Source organism: Saccostrea echinata, unplaced genomic scaffold, assembly GCF_033153115.1.
Source record: "Saccostrea echinata isolate AGI-Se365-2 ecotype Australia unplaced genomic scaffold, CSIRO_AGI_Sech_v1 ptg000022l, whole genome shotgun sequence".
Classification (NCBI taxonomy): domain Eukaryota; kingdom Metazoa; phylum Mollusca; class Bivalvia; order Ostreida; family Ostreidae; genus Saccostrea; species Saccostrea echinata.
Window position 1 is genome coordinate 11,320,196 of NW_026889771.1, and position 24,925 is coordinate 11,345,120.

A 24,925-nucleotide genomic window follows, 5' to 3' on the forward strand; every position below is an offset into this window, starting at 1 on the left:
CCTAACTACAAATTAGTTCGAAATATTACGCGGAAACAATAGTGCAACAATTGCAGATAAACGGAACTACATGAATCTAAATTATTATGTAAAATCATTACAGAACGATAAATTTACATCTTTTCATGTATATTTATAAATGATCTGTCCACTTTTCAGTGAAAGTATTGTAATAGACAAACCGGAAGTGAAAGGCGCATGAATATCAGTGGTGTTTCAAGAGGAACATCATGGGCATGGAGTGCGAAAAGTTGAATATATTTTAGTTAAGCCTTCTATTCTCGTTATTGTCAGTCGGAAATTTTACTTCAGTCCAAAATGCCGACTCAAGTGAAGCTTGCACAGATGGTCGATCTGGCCCTCGGGACTCCAGAAGTTGGTGCTGTTAATTTTAATGTTTTACACACTCTTTTACATGCTATGCTGAAAAAGTTGAACATTTTGGATGTTCAAGCAGAAATAAATGAATTTGATCGCGACTTCCTGTCATCCTCAAAACAGAGGCAGATTTCGAGTTTGAGTGATATAGATAGTGGTAGGGGTGAAGATTCTGAGGATGCATTAAGTGAAAAGTCAACATCAATTAAAAGTCGGAATAAATCACCTTATCACCATTTGGAAGTCAAAGTTGCAAAAATGTCGGAACAGTTGGAGAAGTATGGAAACGAACTACCAACTTACAAGGAGTTATTTGAAAGGGGTAATATGGATCCATCTTTAAATACACCAGTAGCTGATGTCTGGAAATATATTAAAATCCAGAAGAAAGTGGATGCTAATTCAGATGGGTTGGATGAGGTAAGCTAGGCCACAAAACCATGAGTCCCCAGTCAGCGTCAGCAATTTGGCTCATTTATAAAATACCTCATTCCTCCTAATAAATGATAATATCCTTGTGATTAATTGTTGCTGTCAAAAACGCAAGCGCTCCTGTGACTTAATACAGCTATCACTTATTGAATATTATTTTTTTTTTTAATACAGAAAAACAAGTACATTATGTTTGTTGTTATTAAGGGAGAAAACTAAAGCCAAAAAACAAAAAATCCTGTTTAAATATAAATTTAATGTAAATTTAGCATTTTTAAAGATACAGTAAATATACACTTTTAATAAGGTTTACATCTTATACATGTAAGCATGCACCCTTTTTCCAATTTCTAAATCCCTCAGTACTCACTTGGTGAATAACATACAGAAAAGAAAAAGAAATGTGACAAGGCCATCTTTTAAAAAAATGTTTGCTTGCCCTCTCTCGACTCAGAATAAAATAACTGGGTAGGTCAGCTAGGAGCAAAAATATTCATTTAAAATAGTTAGATTAATGAATGGAAAAATAATTGTTTTCTGAAGGTCAAAATAAGTTGTGAGTCGATCAGGCCGTTTTTAGGCAGTTGGTCGGGAGTGGGCAAACAAATAATTTTTAAAGATTGCCCAAAGAAATATTTTACAAAAAAACATGTTTTTTTCTACCACAAAAATCAAACTTTTTTTTGAAATTGAATGTGTTGATTATTAAATGTATGTAATATTATATATATACATGTATAAAGAAAAGTTTTTGTCCCCTTAATTTCAGTTACACAACCTTGTTGATGGATTAATGAAAAACATAAAGAAACTGGAGCAGGAAAACAAAAGATTGAATGACAAGATCAGTGGGGTAAGTAAAAATAGAGGTGTAGAAATATGTTATATTTTATAGCATTAAACTTATACAGTTAAACCTCATTATCTCAAACTCGATGGGGCCGAGAAGAAACTTCAAGATATCTGAGTATTTGAGATAATGAGGGTAAAATACTTCAAGAGTTAGTGGTTAGGACTTCCAAATCACTTCGACATATCCATTGTATTCAAGATATTGGTGTCCGAGATACCAAAGTTCAACTGTATCAGGAATATATATGAAATCTTCTATTATAAAAATATAAGTAACCATACAGTTTAAATTACATTAAGATTTCTCATCATTCTGATTTCTTGTGCATATGAACAATTATCGAATCCCACTCAATGTTACAGAAATTTCTATGTGTAACTGCTAAGCTAACAAATGATCAACATGAATTTTTGAGAGGTAGTATATATTGGGTTTTTTAAAAATCCGGTTATATGAAATTAAGTACATGTATATCTATATACTGACTACCAGTGTATATATATGTTACACCTTTTGAATTCTACCGTAAGCTGAAAAGGTGTAGGAACACTTACAGAACATGTAAATGAGACCAGATTTACAAATGTAGACACATATTGTATTTGCAAGATAAAGTACACCTTCTTACATAATTGTAATATTCTAAATATAGGTACTATATAATATAATTTACAATAAGTGTATGTAATTGGTAATTTCAAAGTGATAATTCATATGCACTATGAACATTAAGTAATAAGTGTAGCAGCAAATTTGACATACAGTCTCTCAAAGTCTATAGGGCCATATTCCAAGTTTTTTTTGTTTTGTTGAGTGTCCACCTATCATTTGTGTGTACCTACCTTTCCATAACAAACATACAATAAGCTAAAAAATAAACTCACACATACACTGTATAGTCATAAAAACCATTCAAAGGATTTGATTTCAAAATTCAATATAATTTCTCATAGAAATATATACACCTCTATTAAATCAATGTAGTAAATGCTAGGTATATATTTACATGTACATTTGACAGATTCTCAACAAGTATAGATAGATATTGAGAGAATTAGTTCAAAAGGTTTCACCATAAGACTATTTATGGAAGCAGATTTTGTGTATTTTTTTTCTGATATTGGGTTTCGAAAACCAAGTGACATTTGCATGGGCACATTTTAAAACATGGAAAGAATTTAGAATCATTGATGAATCTGTATGTTAATACATTACTGTGTGCCAAAACTTGGTTTCAACTCGACAAGAATTTTTAATTTATCCATTATATTTTTATTTCTGGGAAAAATGTCTAGCATTTAATTATTTCCTGCAATCAGATACATGCATGTAGATGTATATTTGAATATATGTTGTTGTATGTACATGTATTTTAATTCACATATAACAGTTTTAGCAGAATTTTCAGTAATTTTAAATTTTCAAGAAGAGGTCATATATATTTTCTACATTTATGTAATTTTGAAGCTCTTTTAATCATATATCTGTACATTTATAAGATGGGCGATATAGCTTTATAATCTTCATTTTGAAAAAAAAATGTCTAGAAAGAGGTTAGAACTAAGACCATTGTAGAATTGACACACGATTTTACTTTCAATTATTCAAGATCAAGAAGATATTTGACCCACAATACAGATCAAAGTCTTTAAAAACAGATTTAAATCCAGTTTTTAAAAGTACATGTACACATCTAACTGGCTCTAATGTTTCCGACAAACAAAAGCCAGTAAGGTTAATCCTAAACTTTTAGCCAGTATTATGTATCTTATGTAAATATAATTCAGAAAATTCAATTTCAAAAAAAAGAACATTAAATTAGAGAGAGTTTTGAAAAATAAATGATATTTCAAGTCGCATTCACTTGGAATTGATCAGTACATTAATCTTCCCTCCACCTTTTTATTCAATGGCATCATAGTAAATTACTTTGTATCGTTTATTGGTGAATTTTTAAAATCTTTTTGATGTGTTTCAGTTGAATATCGATGACCTCTTGAAAAGATTGGCTGATTTAGAAAAGAAAACAGTGAGTAAATTAAACTTTTCCAAAAAAGAAACAAATGTGAAGTGGTTACCATGTTGTCTTGGCTTTGATCTCTCTAGCTTTTATTGTCATAAAAGACCTCCATAACAACTTTGAGTGCATTGCTGTGATTAAGTGAAGAATATTTAGTTTCTGTAGAAATAAATGCATTACATAAACTTTTCATACATGTAATTTTATATATCAGCTAAATTTTTTTGCCTTTTATGATTTAATATATTTTGGCTTCAGTCATCTTCTTTTCATTTATCTTTCTTTATAATCACCTTTTTGCAGGATGAATTGAATGAGAAATTTTCTCTGCTCCCCACCCCTGAGGAGTTGGCCCAGTATGTGACCTGGCCTGCCTTAGAGGACGCCCTTCTAGGAATCAAAAGAGACTGGGAAAACATGCAACCTCAGGAACGGGTCGTTGTAGAGATATCGTCCCAAACAGACCCTGTAAGTATTGGATTTTTCTTCTTCCAGTATTGACAGATAGATAAAATTGTAGTAAGCAAGAGTTTTTTTTTTTTTTTTGTTTTGGTTGCGAGAAGTCTGAAGACGACATTAAACAGATTATAAAATGAGGTTACCATAAATATTTGAACACTGAAAGAGAGAAAGGATTTTATGATGGGTTTTGGGTCAAGAGTAAGCACAAAAAGTGATCTATTTGGGTAAACAATAATTAATATTTATACAGATACTGTAAGTAGGTAATAATATAGATAATAATTCACTACCAATTTCTTAAATTTAGTCTATTCACACAATTCACAATACTTGTCAAAGTGTTAATGCTGATTAGATTTACAATTTTGAAATTGTAGACAATGGTGTCTGTGTATCATGTTCCAGTCATTTAAGTATTCATTGTGTATTAAGACTTGGAACAGGAAGGTTCGTTAGATAATGGTATCGCGTTACAGGTCTAATGAATGTAGATCAATGCTCCAATCAATATACACATTCGACTTTGTCGTGGCAGAATATACCGATAAGATTATACCACTGTCAAATATTTGTCCAGTGTCTGTGTTTGACAACCTCAAGTATCAGAAGAGTTCCCTAAGCTAGCTACCCTGGGTCTTCTTCTCCGTGTAGTTGAATTGCTATGATAAAGTTTTCTACCTGTTTGGACAATGCATCTTTTCTTCTGTTCTTCTCTTAAGTGTTTTAGATAATCCTTAAAGTGTTTTCAAGTATTTAGTGTACATAAAGTTATCATGCAAAACTATTAAATCAAGTTTGACGTACAATAGAACTTGCTTGCATGTATATATATGCATCATACAAATCTTTTCAGTTTGACTATCTTTCTTGAATATATATTGGCTAGAATTAATGCAAAATTTATACAAATTTACACTTGTGATATATGTAGTATATACATTGTATCCAGGTTATGCTTGAGATTCAGAGACATGAAAATTTGATTTATCACAACGACAGTTAAATTCCAGACACTCTTGTTCTTCCTTTGAAGATGCATTATGTACATTGTAACATCATATATCTTTCAGTGTGATTTTTATTTCATTTTCCTTCAGCTTTAACTGCTTTTATAAATCATGAAGCACCCTGCCCCTTAAAAAAAAGACAAAAGTTGGGGGGGGGGGGGGGGGAGAATTCTAAAAACAATCAAGCATACAGTTTAAAATACAATTGTACTAATTAAGGCAAATACTGGTGTTTGTGAATAGTTATAGTGTGATGTTTATATGTTGTCAGTTATTTCATTTATTTTTGGCTATTTATTTCTGTATCTCTGTTAGATTCTTCTGTCTATGATGTCACAGATGTTATTCTTTAGCTTTTTTCATGGTTTTTTTTTCATTAAATTATCACTATTTTTTGTTCTTTTTTTTTCAAGAATAGATTAAAGGTTTGTATAATTGTGCAAGTGAATGCTAAGCAAATTTGTCAATTAATGTTAAATGTCTAGTGTTGTTTTATGCAGTGCATTGTCCGTCTGTAATGTTGGGTATTCAGATACTTGTGTCAGGCAATAAAAATCCACTGGTTATGGTCCAATTCTATCCTCTAGAAGGGAGAATGTATATTGATAAGTGAAACTCATGCACATTTTATGAATTTGCTTTCTACTGTGTCATTTATGGTGAAACATTATTCACTTGGTGCTAGAAAACATATTTAAAAGTTTTTAATGTAGTGTTTGAGTTTGACAGTGCCACATATTCATTTGCAATTAATATTTTATTGCATTTAGCGGATTGCATGAAAATCTGTAACTTGGACTATATTTCTAAGAAAATTTGTATTAATTATTGACCTTATTAGACCACATCTATATATATGAAGCTATGGAGTGGAATATGTGTTTGCTTGCCTGCATTATATGTGATATGTACTATTTTAGAGTGTATTTTCATTCCTAGATTTTTAAGGCTACTTGTTAGCATCCCTACAGGGTACATGTGCAGCTTTAAGTGAGAAAAATAAAATGTATATTACTTAAATATTGAGAATTGAATTTTGACTAAATTATGGTAACTTTTTGGCACAAATCTCAACCGTTTACTGTTAATTGTTTGATTCTTATCATTTTATGAAAAACATCTACCAAGAGACAGGTCAAGGTAGACAGGCTTTGATCAGGAAAATGTGTAATCTGTAAATTAATTCGCAAATAATTTTTACTTTTTGGACTTTAGTTCTCAGATTCTCTCTTGAAACCAGAATCACAGTCTCGCCCAGTAAGTATAAGGGCACATATTAATGAGTTTGAAGTCTGAGGCCCCTAAACCCTTCTCCCACACAATTCTTGATACTTACAAAATCAGTTGGAACATAATTTCCTCTAACAATACTTAAAATCACTGTTAAGGTAAAAGAATGAGTACCCTTTTTTCCACTTATGGTAAAATAACCCTAAAAATATACTCCCCCATTTTCCTAATCACTGCAGTTTTTATAGGTATTCATATTATATAATTTTTTTGCCCCCATATTTGTAAATTCCAGTGCATATAGTTTGTGACCCGTCCCTCTGTCTGTTTGTCTGCATAAACTTTAACCTTGGCTATTAAACTTTTGAGCAGTTGATGCCAGGGCTAACATATTTTATGTGTCTTTTACTTGTGACAAAGTCTTTCTTTTGGTACCAACAGTTTTGACCTCACGACCTTGAAGTTTGACCTACTTTTGAAAAACTTTAATGAACGTTAAGCTTGGCTGTAAGTTTTGAACAGTTGGTACTAGGACTTTCATTTTTCACATATGTATTACTTGTGTGACAAAATCTTTCCTTTGGCACTAACTTTTTGACCTCCTGACCTTGACCTAGGAGTTGGACCTACTATTGAAAAACGTTAACCTTTGCCATAACTATTTAATGATGGATGCCAGGACTTTTATATTTCAATTGTGTATTTCTTGTGACAAGACCTTTCTGTGGATACCAACATTTTTGACCTCCTGACCTTGACCTTGGAGTTTCATCTACTTTGAAAAAACTTTAACCTTGGCCAGGACCTAATTGGTTGGTGCTAGGGCTTTCATATTTTACTTGTGAATTCCTTGTGACAAGACCTTTCTTTTGGCACCTATGTTTTTGACCTCATGACCTCTGAGTTTGACATACTCTTGAAAAATTTTAACATTGGTCATAATTTCTGAATGGTTGGTACTAGGGCTTTCATACTTCACTGTGTATGCCTTCTGACAAGACCTTTCTTTGAGTACCAACATTTTTTTAACTCATAACCTTGACCTTGGAGTTTGACCTACTTCTAGAAAACTTTAACATTGGCCATGAGCTGCTATATGGGGGCATCAGTGTTTCTATTCTCTTTAGAGAAGTGGACAGGCTTTTGCCTACATCCACATGTGGATGTAGGCAAAAGCCTGTCCACTTCTCTAAAGAGAATACAGTGTTTCGATTCACAAATACATCCTGTTATTGTTGTTTTTATGTTTAACTTAACCTAATTTTTTATTCATGTCATTGATTGCTTGCAAGCTAGTAATATGTAATATTTGTTTACATGTCCAATTGTTTGTTATGCAGTGTTAAGTAAATCTTTCATTTAATTAATCAGATACAATTATTTGTCTGTTTAATGTTTCAGAAATGTAGAACACATGGATCTGATGACTTTGCATTTCAGTTAAAAAAAATTAACTTGTGCAAATACTTTTAAACTTAAGTCACATTTTAAAAAAAATTATTTGTTTCATTTTCCACAATTTCTTCTTAGCATAGACACAGGGTTTGTATTAAACATACTATTCATCATATGGGTAATGTATATAACTCTACAAATTCCACAAAAGAGCATATTCTTTATATGGCATTTTTCTTTTAGTATGCTGTATCATTATACATGTGCAACTATTGTGTATCTATCCACTTTAACTTTGTAAATGCTCTGAAAATGTCACTCAGATATGAGACATATAATAAAACACTGAAGTGTACCTTGACCATATTTCCTTGTGCTACAAGATGAAATATATTGCAGACAATGCAGGTACCCTATTATGATGCATGACTTTAATATATATTTCCCGTCAATTCACCTGTACTGATGTTCGGCCATTGCTCTTTTTTTTCACATAAAAGCTTGCAGCTGTTCATTTAATTAAAAGATTAATATGGACCTCTTATGATATGAACGATATGAAAGTTGTTAATCTCAACAGGTGTAAAAACATGTCTTTAATTAAAAAATTCCTCTGTTATAAATAATCACAAATTTTAATTAAAAATTTAAATGAACCTCTTTTTAGTTATCTTTTATGAAAACTGAAATGTTTGACATAGAAATTTAATATGTGACAAAAAGAAAACCACTAACATTTATAAAATCACCTTGTCATTTTGTTTTTTAATCCGGCCCTTACGTATATAATTTGTTTTGAAATAAAATTTCCATTATGTTGATATATACATGTAGCCTTAGTCTTTAGTCTGTTACATTGTATTGCATCTGTTCAATATAAATGAGTCATTTTGATTTTAAATTTAATTGAATTTTAAAGCCCTCCCGACCTGTTTCCTCCCGACCCCTGTCTCGTGTCAGCACCGCTAGTTCTGGTCCGTCAGCGGAAGTGCTGGACGTCTTGGAAAAACTAGGAAAATTGAGCGAGAGTCACGATGCTCTCACGAAAAGGGTAGAAGCTCTCGAGGTGAGAATCAAGTTTAAAATCATTGTGAAAATTAAGAATGCATACCATATTGTTTGAATTTTGAAGTATATTTATAGCTATTTTACGTGTCCTTTTTTTTTTAAGGCTGAAATTAAGAACAAGCTTGACAAAGATGCATTGGAAAACCTAAGTAAGACACTTTGAAATTGTGCAAGCGATATGAAAACTAGATTTTCAAGAACTAATTACCAGTAGTACATTTGAGAAGGAAAGCGACCTAAACTCAAAATTTTTGCAACACAATTTAGAAAACTGTTTAATTAAACTTGCATACCAATATTTTAATTAAACTGGCATACCAATATTTTGATAAGATTACTTTCAGTATTAGTTTATGATCTTTTTTTTTAAAAGTTAATATTTTACAAACAATGACTGATTTTAGATCTATCTGGAGACCTATTGGAACAGCTATCTAAACTGAAGGAAGACTTAGATGCCCTTGCCCAGGCCAGAGAAAAGGTATTTAATTCTTTGGTGTCGACCTTCCATATAATCAATTTGTAATCCTCTTTACTAAGTAGAGTGAAATTAACCCAACTGTGTGCTTGTGATAGTGCAGAAATTTTTAATAATACGCTTACATGCTAGACCATTCACCTACAATCATTAACTGGCTGGCTTTAATCATGGCTGTGCATATATTGTCCAGCAGGTGTCTTTCATATGGCTGGTCACCTCTGGTTACCTTTTAAGCCTTTTAATTGCATATTTATTTATTATTGCCATCAGAATTATTTCATAGTAGAATTGCAATAATTTGAGCCAGCTGATACATGTATTGCTACCTTTATAATGTTACCAGTTAAATTTGTTTTGTAGATGTAGCAATACTAATGTTACCAATATTATGTAGCATTGTCTATACAGTTGAGCCTCATTTATCTGGATGCTCTTGTTCCCATGGTAATTGTCCAGGTTAATGAAGGGTCTGGATTAGCAAAACATCCTTTTTATAATGGATAATACAAATATAAATTCTGTTCCTGACCCCAAAAAATTTGACCAGAAGATGAAGCATTCGGATTTAATGAGGCTCCACTGTAAGTTGCTAATTGTTGTCATTCTTTCTCTAACCTATCTTACATTTCTGTCTTTTCTCTTTGTCATCTTCTACCTCTTTCTGCTGTTGAATATAAAGAAATCAATTTCTTATCATGGAAAAAGAATGTCTGATGTTTCCTTCACAAAACTACATGCACATGAACTACAAGACATTGCCATAGATGTCTTGACTCAAAAAGTTTCCAATCTCGAGGACAAACTCAAGATGTTCCAAGATATGGTGATGGATGATAGTGCCTATCAGAGCCAAGTGTCTGATCTTACTAACTGGTTAGAACAGCAGAAAAATCGCCCAGATCCTTTAGCCGATTTATATGGATCATCAGACAGTGCCCAGAATATTAGCAGTGAGTCCAAGTCAGATCAGAAAGACAGTAAGGTTGAGACTAAATTTAGTAAAGCAGATGCCAAAGCAAGCAAGACTGATGACTCAGCAAAAAAGGCTGGCACCAGTGCTGAAGGAAAGCGAGGAAAAAGTGCTGAGAAAGAGAAGGCTAAGACAGACTCTGGGGAGGAGCAGAAGCCGGGGTCACCCTCCAAGAAGGAACGGTCTGAAGAAAGCAAGGAGAGGAACTGTGAGTTTGAACAAGAGATCATGGCCATCTTTGAGGAAGAATACACAGAGATTGTTGCAGTCCAGGAAACCCCAGACCGACCATTTTCCAGTGCTGAGTTACAACTGGCCAATAATAAACTGAAAAATTTAGCTTTTGTTCTGAATGATCAGCTAGTCTTGGTCAGGGATAAGATTTTCTCCTTGGATCATGAATTAAAGAGAATGGCTAAAGGAGTAGAATTTGCTCTCATGAGAGCTAAAGTAGCGGGCATGAATGAATTGGTTAGTACACTTTTCTTTCTTAGAACTAAATTTTTATTTTGAATTAATGCAGAGTTTGTATAATTGTTTTAAGGGCCACACAAAGAGCCATTTGGATGAGCAAGAGAGAATAGTTTATAATACTCGCATGTCAGTCATCGAGTCAAAATCAGATGGATTTGTTGGCAAAATGTGTGAAATACCTACGGTTGCCACAAAGTCAAAATCGGCTGTTGTCATACAATCAGAATCGCAGAATACCTCTAGTATCAGCTTGCCAGAATTTGATAGCAGTGTAAGGTTTTGAAATCAAGTTAGCAGTTTACTTCTGTTTCACAACACTGTATGTGGCAAACGATTTTCAACAGACAGTAGATTTAAGTTAAGATTACGCATGAATTTTGCATGAGATCATGTTTCCATTGGCACGATTGTTACTCCTCCTTCGTTACAGTATATATCTAGTTCCAATCAATATTTCTTTATTTGTATGTTTTAATTCATTTCCTGAACATTTGAATGATTACAATTTAAAATTCCCTTTACTTTTCAAGGATGGTGAAAAAGAGGTGCTTATTAAATATCATTTGAAGTTTGGGGAAAATCGATATAACAAACTTTTTAAAAGTTCATTTGTATTCTATTTTCTTCCCTTTGTAACGTTCTTCCATTTATGTTGCCAAGAGAGGTGCATTAGACACGGGAATTTAATTGCATTATATATGTATGACAATGTTGTTGCTTTCAGTACAAATCCATGAAACAGCAAAGATAAAAAGCCAGTTTTTGTAGGCGGTGTTTACCAAGCATATACAATGTCTTTGCTAGGGCCAACCCTGTATAAATACAACTCTTTGTTTACTTTTAATAACGCACATATTCTTTGGTGTGAGTGATTGCGGATACCTGTTTTTCTTTGCTTTTTTTATCACTTTGAATGTGGCTTTGCACCATGAGCTTGACACAGTGTTAGTTTGTTCTAGCTGACTAAATAACCACTAACATGAATTAACAATTTTTGATTTTTACTTAAGCATTCTATCATCACCCAAGTGTTTCACATTAATCAATCTTTGTGTGCATGCACTCTGTTGCCCAGCAAGTCTAAACAACATTGACACAAAAATTAATAATTCAAATTCAGTAACATTGTTACTTTTTTTCATTGAAAATGAGACATTTGATTTTCTTTCTTCTTTTTTTTAAGCGGAATAAATGATTGAACATCAATCGATCTTTACATCAAATGTTCAAACATGTAATAGTAATTTATTTTCTTAAGACTCTGCAAGTTATAAATTTAAAAAAAAATTGAAGTAATAACATTCAGATTTTTATTGATAGATGTATAAAATAATGTAAAGATTTTATGAAAATGATACAAATAAACATTCAATAATTTTGTCAGTTAATTTGCTTGTGTTTGTGTCCATAGGACAGCGATGCCCTCAGCAGGGCTCAGCAGGCTATTTTGCAGCTACAAGCTGAGGTGGAAAAGCTACACAGCACCACCAAGGATATTATTGAAGAAAATAACAACAGAACTCAGCAGATAGAGGTAGGAATGTAACAAAAAAGTAGATCATTGCGGCAAACCCTCATTTGAAAGATATTTACAGTAAAACACGGTTACAGCAAAACATGCTTATAATGAATTCATGCTTATAGCAAAGTGATTTTCATTCCCTTTGATTTTAAAAAATCATGAACTTAATGGATATAATCAATTATATTCATAGCGAATCAAAATTTGTCAACCCTGGCACTTTGCTAGAAGTGTATTTTTACTGTACTGTTGTAAATCTGTGAGTTTTAGCTTACCATCAATGCTACAGTGAGGCTTGGTTATAATGAAGATATGAACAGTAGACTTTGCTTAGTATGACAACAGCAAACCAATGGTTATAACAGACTATCTTAATTGATTGATAAATAATTAAGAGGGTAATTACCGGTAACAATTTAAGTAAAGTAATTTTGTTAGTATCCCAGTCCTTATAAAATTATTGTCAGTATAATTTGCTACATAGCAACATAGAATTTTTGCTTAGCTATACACCTTTAAAGGTTTACTGAGTATTAAGCATGTGTTATTGTACATGTTGTATACTGATCAGTGATGCAAACAGCTATGTAGCAAACTATAAGATTTTTGTGGTTCAATTTCTTTCTATCAGTAAGATTTATCAGGGTGATGAGTTAAAGACGAGATCACCTGTGGGTATACGAAGATGATTGTACTACTACTCAAAAGCCATTGAAATATTGTTTGTAATTAAGATGACAAGAATCTAACATTTTTTAAACTAGTTTTATGACAAGTCTGCATGAAATTTCTGTCTTAATTTTATTTTTGTTATTTAATATTTTCATTGATATTTTATGTCGTCTGCTTAAATGGAACAATTTGGTAAAATTGATCGGGTTGAAAGGATGCCATTTCAAAAGAACTGAACTGTAACCCGTGGCACAAAAAAAAATTTGCAATGTATATTAATGCTCTCACCATATTTGAAAAGCTATATCAATAGGGCAATAAAATCTTGTGACAGCTATTGAACGGTCACTCAATCGGTTATACTAGGTAGGAATTCACAGGTGCTGATCAGTTCACGATTATTATAAAGCAGAACTGATTATCTACTTTCACATAAAGGTCTGTACGCTAATATAACTTTTGAAGAAAAAAAAGTACCTGGGTTGTAGTTATTAAGTAGCAGGCATTGATCACAGAAGTGTCTTAAATAGAGGCAATGGCATAACATTCTTGGCAAAGAGAGTGACTGCATACCATGTTGATGACTGAATCCGGCAACATAATGCCTCTTTACTAATGTTAAAGCATGTTGTTCACATTTTAAGATATACTCCACCCGGATCATGTTTATGAATTTTTGCCCGCTCAATATTCAATAGCTTTATTTTGAACCAAACCCCAAAAATAACGGTAGATGGAGAGTTTTGAACAGTTACAAGATAAGCAGTAAGCCATTAAAATTTTTAAATGGAGTAATTTAGATTTTCAATTAAAGGTAATTGTTAGGTTGACTTTGGCTTGTACATGATTAATGGATCTGTATGTGAAATATTTCTGCCCACACATTTAAATGGCCCAGAAAGTGACTGTTATTGACACTATGGATATTTAGCCAGACCTGGACTTAAGTGGAGAGATTTTCAGTTGTATATGTAGTTACCTCACCCACTCCAGACATTGCGTATATTTTCCCATTAGACCCTAGCTTATATTTACGTAGACAATCAAAATTCCACTTTGTTGAAATCGGTTAAAATTCACACCCAAATATTCAATAAAGAAAAAAGGTAATATTAGTTGATTTGGACAGTCATCCGGACAAAATCAGAACTGTACTTTAAAATTTTATTGTGTATTAAGCTTGTATGAAATCAATCCTCAAACCTCAAACAGCCCAGAGTCTATTTTTATACCATAGCAATTATTCCAATTGGATAGTTATGAATAACAAGTAAACCTTAATCTGTAAATCCCATTACATATTACTTATTATATGTTATCAGAACATTTCATATATTTTCTAGGATCAATAATACAGTATGCAATTTATGTGTTTAAGAAAAATATACTTCTTTTGAAAGGTCACTATCCAGTCCTTGAAAAATACTCACAACTAAAGGATTTAATTAATGTCCCACAATGTTGGCACCAAGTTTAATAGGAAATGAATTCTCTTTATGAATGCTTGATCTCTTCATTATTTGTTAATTATGTGAATTAACAGCAAACATCATTTTGTGACAGTCACTGACCTAGCAGGGAATTCCTAAGAGCAAAGTCATATAGTACCTATTAATAATAAAAAAAAAATATACACCATAATAGGGAGAATTACAATATAGTGAATTAGTCCTATTATAGAGATTGCTATGTAACCTTGTTTTACTGTATTTTAATTCTATAAAAAAAATAAAAGTATTAAATCAATATATAGATGCCTATATACACACACTTTATAAATATTTATTTAATTTTTGTTCAGAGTCTCTTCCAGCACTGTGAAAAACTACAGGAAACTAAGGCAGACAAGGAATATGTACAGATGGAGGTCGATGTTGTAAGTATATACTCTTTGGGTCAGAGGTCATTGAGGTCAACAGAATTAGGGAGTTGAAATCATTTTAAAACTGTTATCATTAAAACATTTGATCAGTAGTTATTAGAATTACAAATTATTGGGAAAATTTCAATTTCCCAAAAGGACAAATAATTGACCCATTTTTATATAAACAGACTTTTTTTTATCCAGAGGAATATCACAAAAATTATATTATTTTGCTCGACTTACTCCAAATTTTACTTTCATATTTCATAAGCTGCAAAGTCAATAGGCAGATGTGTGATTCATAGTCCTTAACCTCCAAGAATATCTTGGCTTTGTTAAATTATTAATGATCATAAAATCAAAGTCATTTAGACTCCTGTAAAACTTTAAGACAGCTACATAACATGCATAAGGGATTTTGTCTTTTTTCTTTCTATTAGGAATGTTCACAAATAGTTTGATCATAATGAAATACACATATTTTGATTGTACTGTAGAAAGCTGACAAGAGGTCATTGGATAACAAAGTCAACCATAGTCTGTTTGATTCCACCACCAACGAAATCAACAAGATGATTAAAGATATCCTTGACAAGTTGGCAGGTCATGTAAGTGCATGCTGTAGCAAATTACATTTACTTACGTACTTATGGGGCAATTTACGCCATTGATGATATTGGGCAAATCACATCATTTGATATGGTGATTGGAGCAGAGCTTTACAATTATTTGGTATCGTGTTGTTAAAGTATCAATGATAATATCAGAATGCTCAACACAATTAAAGAAAATGAAATCATATGTCAAGTCCCGGATGTGATTTACATCTACAGCTAACAGATAAATTAAAGCACAATATACCTAAAGAGCCATGGATATGAAATATTTTTGATCAATGTTTTCCTATAAATTATCAAAATTGTTATCACGGGCAGGTTAAATGTGAGTGAATTAAAAATTACTGGGAAAATATTATGGAAGAGTAGATGTCTATGATTTGATAATAAGTTGTGTTTATATAGTGCATAGTTTTGTGGACCAAAGAATGCTTTGAGAATATATTTTCAGAAAGTGAAATAAAAAATTTGGTTTTAAGGGAGATATGTACTTTCCACAATAGTACAAAATAATAAAAACTCTAGCTGCTGTGGCAGATGACATGATGCTGTAGAGAGAAATTTAAGGAAAGGTGATATTTTTCTTATTGCATATTGCATTGCATATGTAGGTCTGGTAAAAGAACCCAGTCCAAATTGAAAATTTACTCCTTTTTTCCAAATTTTAGGTAGAATTTCCCAAATGACATGTAGATTGGATAGTTCAGTGCTTCTTTTTTTATCATAACTCTAAATTCTCAGATTGTAATAGTTCGTAAGAGTGTGAATAGAGGATTTGCCTACAATCTAACTGTCTTTATGTACAGTAAAACATAATACATGTACTATATGTGATTAAAATTTTCCCATTTGGCCTGTTTTTCAATTTAAAATTCCCTATTGAAAGGGTACTGAACCCTGTGCCATAAAGGATCAATTTAACCTTGAATTATCTCTTTTTTTAGGAAGAATCTTGGAATAGCACCATTAAGAAGTTTGCAGATGACATTGATGGCAAACTTGATAGACTAGAGTTAGATCCCCTGAAAGAATGGCTGGAGAGTAGGCTGAAGGCCCTTAATGACAAGCTACGTCGGCAGCAGGCACAAGTGGAATGGACCGAGGATGATGCAGCAGGCATAAGAAAGTACGCAGTCGGCATATTGTATATATCTTAAAGCTTAGCTATTTTATTCAATATTCATGGCAACACTGAAAATATTTATTGGGTTCAAAATGTATGGAAGGAGTGTCATTGTCTTTTCTTATCAAGTAAACAGTTCATAGGTCTCGACTTATATTGGTCTATTTTTGTAATGTTTCTTTACTGTAAATGTTTGCTTTGACATATATATCATAAAGTAATAAAATTTTATAAATATCACAGAAATTACATCACAGAATGTACTTGGTAATGTCATAAATAAATTCTTGATATGAACTCTTAACAACCCCCTTTAGAAAGCAGCCATTCTAGTAATAAAGACAATATTGACATTGCATATTTGACAATAAAGGGAGTGTTTACATGATATTTTATATGCTAATAGTATAGTGTACATTGCAAGTGTTTAAATTCTGTCTCTTTTCTGCTGCTCTCTCGTGGATATATATATACATTAAACAGTCTCTCAAATACTGATTTAAGAATAACTTTTTGAGTTGCAAATTTAAAATTGGTGGAAATGGAATCAAAACTTATATGTATTGTCATGCTTTTAAAATTTTTTAACTGCAGTTAATAAATATCTGCAATGTAATATTTCATTTAAATTTCTTGTACTCCATATTTTGACTTTTCTTTTATATGCTGGGATAGTGTCAATTTTTGATGACATTTTCATGGCCTCTGTGAATTTAAAATCCACAAAAATCTTTAAACTGTTTTTCTTGTCATTTCAGGCAGTTGATTCAGCGATTCCACTGCATTAGCTGCGATCGTCCCGTAGATCTGGTGCCAACAGGGTTAGTATTTAATGTCTTTAACATCCCTGTTTTAATTCAACAAAGCATGCCAATTAAGTAATTGAACATGTAGGTCAATTTTTATGATAGACACCTGTGCAGGTACAGGAAAATATCGACAGTCCTTTCTTTTCTATTTACATCTTTATCAGCCTTAAACTTTTCTATACAATTTTATATCTAGTGTCATCAAAATTTAAATTTTTTTCCATTAGGGATTTTAAGATTAATTATTTGATATCCTGAGAAGATTTTTTGGTTGGTGTATATTGAAATAAAATGTGGATAATTTACATCCAGTCACTGCTAAATAATCAGTTTTATTAGATCAGCATGTCTCTCTGAATTTGTTCAAACTAACTCAATTAAATTTCTATATATAGAGTAGAATGTGGAAAAAAGATAACATACAACATTCATTAATTTTAAAGGTTAATTAAGTAGAATGATTTGTACATGCATATCAGGGTAAGAAGAAGTGGTCAGACATCTATGTTAGAAATTTATTTTTATGATTCAATTGACCCAGGAACATTCTTTGAGAATTGCTAATACCCAGGCAGTTGTCCACAATGTTAGAGCTTCATAAATTCAAATTTGTTAAGTTTTTAAAGATCATTTCATAGCAAAATTTCCACTAGTACAGGATGTAAAATATTTACCCTTCAGAGCAAGTTATAAAAGTCCAATCCCATTTTGATTAATTTATTTCCCAATAATGTGATTGAATGCCCAATTATCAAAGTTAAAACGTAGCAATTAATAACTTATCAATTTTTGTGCACAAGGCTTTTTGTCCAATTAGGAACTCCCTTTTTATCTAACAGTCACAAAGTCATGTAAAATGAAATTTGTCCTTTCAAATTAATTTATGTACTTCCTTAATGAGTAATAAATATATATATATATAGTCTGGAACGTTGTGAAACATCTAAGTAAAATGATAATGGTCCTTGTTTGTTAAAAAGTTGCCATGATTTCTACACTACCAATTGATTTTTTTACAATCAATAAAGATATTTCGTTTTATGTCTTTTAAAACTTTGATAACTTTACTGGTGAATAATTCATATAATTTGCTAATTTTAGTAAGTTGCAATTTTTTTTAAACAATTTTATGCATTTTCCTTGATTAATATGATTGCATAAATCAAAGAAAGGCCTCATGGAAATTATGTCTGCATTTCATTTCCATGATTTTTGTAAATCAACTACAGTAACTTTTCTTTTCTGGCATTTTATACTTTTCATATTTTTTTTATTAAGAAGTACTTTTCTGGCAAAATTGAAGTGGAAACTTTCTGTACTAAAATCTTTTTTTAAAAAAATTACTTGATGATATTCAAATAACAAGATTTGCTGGGTCTTTAAAACCTAATGTGGATTTCAACCTTGGGTACATGTATATGTTGGTAAACCTTCACTTTTCAATATATTCTCTTATATGAGATCAGATATACTGGTAGGTTAAAATAGGACTAACAAAACACACAGAAGCTAATAGAGGGAATATTGCTATCATCAATGAGGGAATTCATTAGAAAAATGTTTTAAAGATTGGAGACATTACTTATGTACATAGAGCAGGGGGAAAATACTACAAATAATTAATGATTAAATCATAGATAAAGATGGTTCCGTGATTATACTTAGGAGATCAAAATCCTGCTTTAACATCCACCAAGAAGGGGTGCTGTACACTTGGCAGAGAAGCAATTGCTACCTATTTTTTATCGACTTAGGTTTGTCACAGCTGGGGCTTGAACCCACAACCTTCCGATCATGGAACGAGTGCTCTACTGTAAATTCTGGAAATGAAATGCAGTGGAAATTTCATTGTGTAATATGTGTATCTGTTACATGTCATTTAGTGTTAGAAATGATGTGAATTGGCATTAATAATCATAAATAATTTTAGCAATACTGAGGAAGAAAATGTAAAATTCCCAACCATAAGACTATCAGAAAGCAGGTAAAATGTTGATAGACAAGGAATGGGTTGTCAGTACAATAGATTTCAGTATTTATGTGTAGTTGGTGCTGTGTGTATTTTAAGTATAGTTAATTAGACAGAAGAGGAGATTGACAACAGTAGCAAGTTTTTTTTTTTCAAGTTTTTGTTTTCCTTATCCTTAAAATATTTGAGGATATGCAAGTCTACAAGCTAGTTGATATATGTATATCATAATGTAGCTTATTTGGTTAATCAGCTAGTAGAGAACATTTAAAATTATAGAATTGGTCAATCAGGCATTAATTAACACCACAATTTTGATCTGGAAAGAAAAAAAACAAAAAAGATTGCAAAACTTGAAAGAGCTAGTGTACATGCAACTCACAAGTTCCCTTTGGAAAAAGCAAAGTTGGCAAATGCTTTTATCTTTTATTGAAGTTTTGAATAGAATTATGATTCTGGATGTAGAAATGCATTGCCAATTCAACAAAACTCAATCATAGATATTATTTAACCTAGCTTTTTCTGTCTTTTATATTTACAGTCCTGTGCCTTCCCTCCCCACCACCAATGGCCTGCCACCTACAAGGTCACCACGCCCCTACACCACTTTCGAGCTGGACCAGATAAGACAACACGCAAAGAGGTATTTATTGTTTTCAATAAATGCAGTAATTTAAATGTCAAGCAGGTTTTGGAAAAAAGCATTCCTGTGGACAAATTAACCAAAAGCTTTGCTTTGTGTTTTAAACAAATGTCTTCTGCAATATCTAGATAAAATTAGATCTTTTAATATTAGCATATCAATTCTTGTGGTAGTATGTTGTTCATTAAGTATCATTTGAGTAAAATTTAGCATTTTTGTTTTAGATTTTTTTTTTGGTTTTTAGCTTTTTATGATCAAATAATTTGTAACTTATTTGTAAAAATTATAGTTTAAAGGAATAAGTATAATTTTTTTTTCAATAATTTCATGCACTAGAGATTTAAAAATAAAATTGAGTAAATTAAGAAATGTAGCTTTTTATATATAGATTTTTTTGTAAGTTTTGCTTCAGAGCTTAATTAAATGGGGAAAAAAATATCTCCAGTTCTTTGTGATGACTTCGTAAAAGAGATTGAAATGTTAAACAGAATGTAATATTTTGAAAACAGAATGTATGTGGGAATAGACAAGCCAAGCGTTCGGTAATTACGTTTTTATTTTAGACCAGCCTGCAACTAACGTCACCAAACGTTTGTTGTGCCCCCCTCCCTCCCTGTGTGCCTCTATTGTAACCTTTCCTGTCTTTTCATCCCTTTCATTTTCTCTACCCCGCTTGCTAATTGAAATATACCCATGCAGTAATTTTACTGTGATATTTCTTTTTTCAATATTGACATTGTTCTGAAAGTAGGGTGCACTGGACTGGAACAGTTTCAGTGTCAGCAGGCTGTTAGAATTTGTAAAAAGGCAATAAGTTCAATGTTCTATTATTTCATTGAGTCTGCTCAATAAATTTTAATTATATCCCATGGAGACTTTTAATAGGGCTTTTCAAAACAAGTATATTTTGGAGAAGTAATTTTCATGTTAAGGTGAAAATACGTGATTTGAAACAAAAATATTTGAGTGTGACAATTAACAGAAAAAACATTAAAAGCATGCATGTGGCTGAAGTAAATAATTAATTCACTCAAGGAATGAATGCAAGCATTTTTTTTCATATCTTCAACCTTTTCTCTTACCAAACTGCAAAGATAAGGCATGTTAATGTTCAATCTGTTTAAGTATATACACTATAGTTACTCTGAACAACAGTATATTGTTATAAGATATATTCATTTTACTTCGTAACTTTATGAGTTTGGGATTTTTTAATTAAAGCTGAGCAAAACAGATCAAAACAAGATTTTTGAAAGACAGTTTTACTAAATCAAGTTATTTCAATTGCATTTCTAAGTACAGTTCGGTTGATAAGAGAAAAGGTTCCATTTTCATTGATTGTTTAGATACCATGCACTTATCATTTCTTCTAATTCTTCACTCTCTAACTTTTTCCTTCATCACTAACAAAGGGGACCCAGAAACAACATCAATTTTGAGCGAGCATTAGCTGAAAAACAGTTGGCTCGCATGCGCAAGGCCGATTTGAAAGCGTTTCTTGTTCACTTTGGTCGAGACCTTGAGGCATATCGAGAACAGAGAGAGGAAGCAGCTCGAGCTGCGTAAGTCCACCATCAGTTCCGAACATTTTATTGGTGTTTGGAAATATATGCATGAAAATTTCATCTATAGTTTTATTTTTACTTGAATTAATTTTTTCATTGATTCTGAAAAATATATATCTCTTTTAATTGTTGGCTGGTGCTCTTCTTATTTTTAAATGTATTTTATTATTTTCTTATTGTTTGAATGTAACATTATATCTTTAATAATTTATCATTGATGATCTCTAAGAGAATTTTCCTTTGGTATATCAAGGTGTAACCATAATGATGCAAGTACAATTTGGAAAAAAAAAGGTTTTCAAGATCAGTTTATATATCTTGTTTCATTTTACTCAATGTGTCTATTCATCGACCTAGCTTCTAATGTGAAGTGGTCACATATCTAGACTTATGTCCTTCAATCATTGGAAGTTTCCACCCAGTGACAATGCTAAGCTTTCAGTAATCCAAGATCAGTTGGGAGTTTCACAAATCGACAGAATCATATATATTAAATCAAACAGATCAATGGATTATGTCATTCCTCGTATTTACTTATGGCACCATGAATTAGATACAGTGTTGGAAAATATTTAAATCCTGCTATATAGATTTCCTTTATATGGGACTAGTTCTGCTCTTTGATAAACATGGGGAATAAAGTCTTCATTGTCACATTCAGACATTGATTTGTATCTAGAATTTGCACAGAAGTTTATTTTTGCATGTTCACCAAATTATTTTGAATTTTTGCACATTTGAGCATGATTTTACACGTCACAGCTTAATTGAAATGTATTACGGGCATACATGTATACATTGTACTGTAGTCAACAACTGCATGTTTCACACATCTTCAGCCAATTCCAATAGCATTTATTATAAAATATGTCCTTAAAATAAATGTAAATATAGGTAACGGTAGTCTGAATGTCTTGTGTAAAGGTGTTTTAGATTTGTATACATAAAGGCTTAATGAATTAAAGAATATAGCATAATGCACTATATTTTTTATCTGAGGGCAACAAATATTTGTAGTTGAGATTATTTTGATTTACTAGCTACATGCATTACAGAAGAATGCATTGGTCTTTAAGATTCTAAGAAACATATTATAAAGTATAATTAGGAATGAAAAAAAATCAATCAGGTCTATATTATCTTTTTTTTTTAATACATATACACAACTAGAAAAATGGAAGATGAGAAAAATAATGCAATTTGTTCTTCTTGCACAGTTTCGCTGGAAACAGTGGTGAAGTGACTGACTATTACGCCACCACGAGAGCATGTGGAGGAAGCCACACCACCACGTTCCCCAACAAGAGGATCACGCGCCTCTCTCATCTCAGGTAATTATAAAACCCCAGGTAACTCATCTTCATTATTATATAATCTACTTATAGAAACTATATATGTCTATGCAAATGGTTTATAAATCTCCTTAATGTGTAAGCAGCCGTAATTGTGATATATCATATTTTTTAAGAGATACATAAAATATCGTAAACAGTGGCTGCCACAGTTTGAGACAGCTCTGCGAGTGCACAGAGAAAACAGACAACAGTTTAAGTTATTTATGTTGTATGCTTTTACATACTTTGCATACTTATAAATAACAGTTGCAATAAGTAGCCAGTTCTTGATTTTAGAATGTGTACAGCAGTGGTGATGTTGAATAATTATTTTTGACTTCTCTTACTACTGGAAGGCCCTGATACGTACAGTTCATATAGAGTAGATGTACTGATATTCAGAAATTACCTTAGCTCATTACATAGTTCCATAGGCTATGGATTCAGATTTTAAGAGTTGATTAATGTCCCTGCCCCCCCCCCCCCCCAAATCTTTAAATTTTTTTGCATGTATTTAACAATGAAAAAATGAAAAATAAACTAATTTCAATACAAGGATTAAACCTGTATGGCAAACCATTGAATAGAGAGATTGAGCCATAAGAACAAAGACATCCAGATATCACACTGAAGGAAAAACACTGTTTAATGTCAAAAATACCAGTCCTATATGAGTTATAAGTGTTGACCACACTGATAAAAAAAAACCAAACTGTGAAATTTTGCAACCACATATTTTTACCTTACAAATCAAAGTTAGTTATTTTCCTTTTCTCTAGATACACCATATTCTAAAAATTCTTTGAAAATTTTCTGACTTTTTTGACAGATAGACAGAAAGACCAACAAAAAATATTTGTGCATGAAAACAGAATCCCTGACTTTGCTGGCAGAGTTAATGACCTTAATGCTGACAAAATGTGCCTTAATAGTTTATTATTATTATTTCAGTCATCTATTCAGGGAAGAAGATGGCAATGTTTTCCCCATCTACAAGTAAGTGCTATATATGCTTCAAGTCAGATTTCCTCCGTGAGGAGAATCAAACAGTGCATTATGTTTTGTAATGTATGTGAAAACTGAGATTGCTTTTTAATGACAGCTGTTGGATATTTCAGGGAGGAGGTAGATGTACAGGGAGCTGATGGTCATATCTACAAAGGAAGAATGGGGGCCAAACTAGAGGCCAGACTGCCCTCTGTCACTCAGGTAATCCAGGGGCAGATTACTCAGGGCATTAATTTTTCTCTCTTGTTTTTAATGAATATTCATATCATCTGCTTTGGAAGTTATTAAGTTCAGTGGCTTAATTTTCACCCTAAGGGCATTCTTATTGATTTGAAATTTTATGTTTTTGTCGGATGAAAAACAATTTTTTAAAATGTTTCAATAAAACTTTTACTAATTGCATCAGCTGTATAAAAACAAGATACATACATGTATTGTTATAGCTGGCTCATTGCATTACCAAAAAATGGTCAGTTATATTTACTGATGAGAAAATTAGTTTCTTTCATTTCAGAAAGATATCATTACCATAAATTCAAATTAAAAGCACATGTACGTGTTTCACTTGAAGTTAATGCCCCATTTACATTAAGTCACCCAAATATCTTCCTGTTTTTGGACATAATTGTAAACAGATATGGACAATGAATATATATCAGGATATGAAAAATAGACTATGAAGCTCTGGTTTGCAGAGTTGGTTGAAATTTTTCGCTGCTGAATCCAGAAGTACATTGTCTGTGTTAATGGAGGCATGCCACTCGAGTGATACATTTCCATATATATATATATATATATATATATATATATATATATATATATATATATATATATATATATATTAAGGATGTCAACGAATATTCGAGTACTCGACTATCGTTCGATCATATCGACTATCGACTAAAATTTCTTTAGTCGGTTATTCGTTAAAAATGTGTTACCTGAAAGTAATTTTAAATTCAAGGTAATAAACTTGGATTCGCCCATTTAATTTATATACAGATCAATGTTCTCGTGAGTAAAACTCAG

The 24,925-nt window shown here is 31.8% G+C and overlaps 1 protein-coding gene across 5 annotated transcripts in view; it reads left to right on the forward strand.

Moving 5' to 3' along the window:
• The first annotated feature begins 217 nt into the window (after nucleotides 1-217).
• The window catches only part of LOC133190403 (glutamine-rich protein 2-like), a 29,246-nt gene continuing 4,538 nt past the window's right edge, over nucleotides 218-24,925 (forward strand). For 2 of the 5 annotated variants that reach the window (XM_061326014.1, XM_061326015.1), the window contains exons 1-18: nucleotides 218-798; nucleotides 1,580-1,663; nucleotides 3,642-3,692; nucleotides 3,987-4,151; nucleotides 8,697-8,843; nucleotides 8,949-8,994; nucleotides 9,250-9,326; nucleotides 10,006-10,767; nucleotides 12,182-12,304; nucleotides 14,766-14,840; nucleotides 15,326-15,436; nucleotides 16,390-16,571; nucleotides 17,327-17,389; nucleotides 19,888-19,989; nucleotides 21,402-21,551; nucleotides 22,772-22,885; nucleotides 23,840-23,884; nucleotides 24,007-24,097. In XM_061326014.1, coding sequence (XP_061181998.1) covers nucleotides 319-798; nucleotides 1,580-1,663; nucleotides 3,642-3,692; nucleotides 3,987-4,151; nucleotides 8,697-8,843; nucleotides 8,949-8,994; nucleotides 9,250-9,326; nucleotides 10,006-10,767; nucleotides 12,182-12,304; nucleotides 14,766-14,840; nucleotides 15,326-15,436; nucleotides 16,390-16,571; nucleotides 17,327-17,389; nucleotides 19,888-19,989; nucleotides 21,402-21,551; nucleotides 22,772-22,885; nucleotides 23,840-23,884; nucleotides 24,007-24,097 — 2,868 coding nt within the window. In that variant the 5' untranslated portion in view covers nucleotides 218-318. Of the gene's footprint in view, nucleotides 799-1,579; nucleotides 1,664-3,641; nucleotides 3,693-3,986; nucleotides 4,152-8,696; nucleotides 8,844-8,948; nucleotides 8,995-9,249; nucleotides 9,327-10,005; nucleotides 10,768-10,840; nucleotides 11,042-12,181; nucleotides 12,305-14,765; nucleotides 14,841-15,325; nucleotides 15,437-16,389; nucleotides 16,572-17,326; nucleotides 17,390-19,887; nucleotides 19,990-20,498; nucleotides 20,532-21,401; nucleotides 21,552-22,771; nucleotides 22,886-23,839; nucleotides 23,885-24,006; nucleotides 24,098-24,925 lie in introns of all 5 variants that reach the window. The other 3 variants (XM_061326016.1, XM_061326018.1, XM_061326017.1) reach the window with 3 other exon arrangements.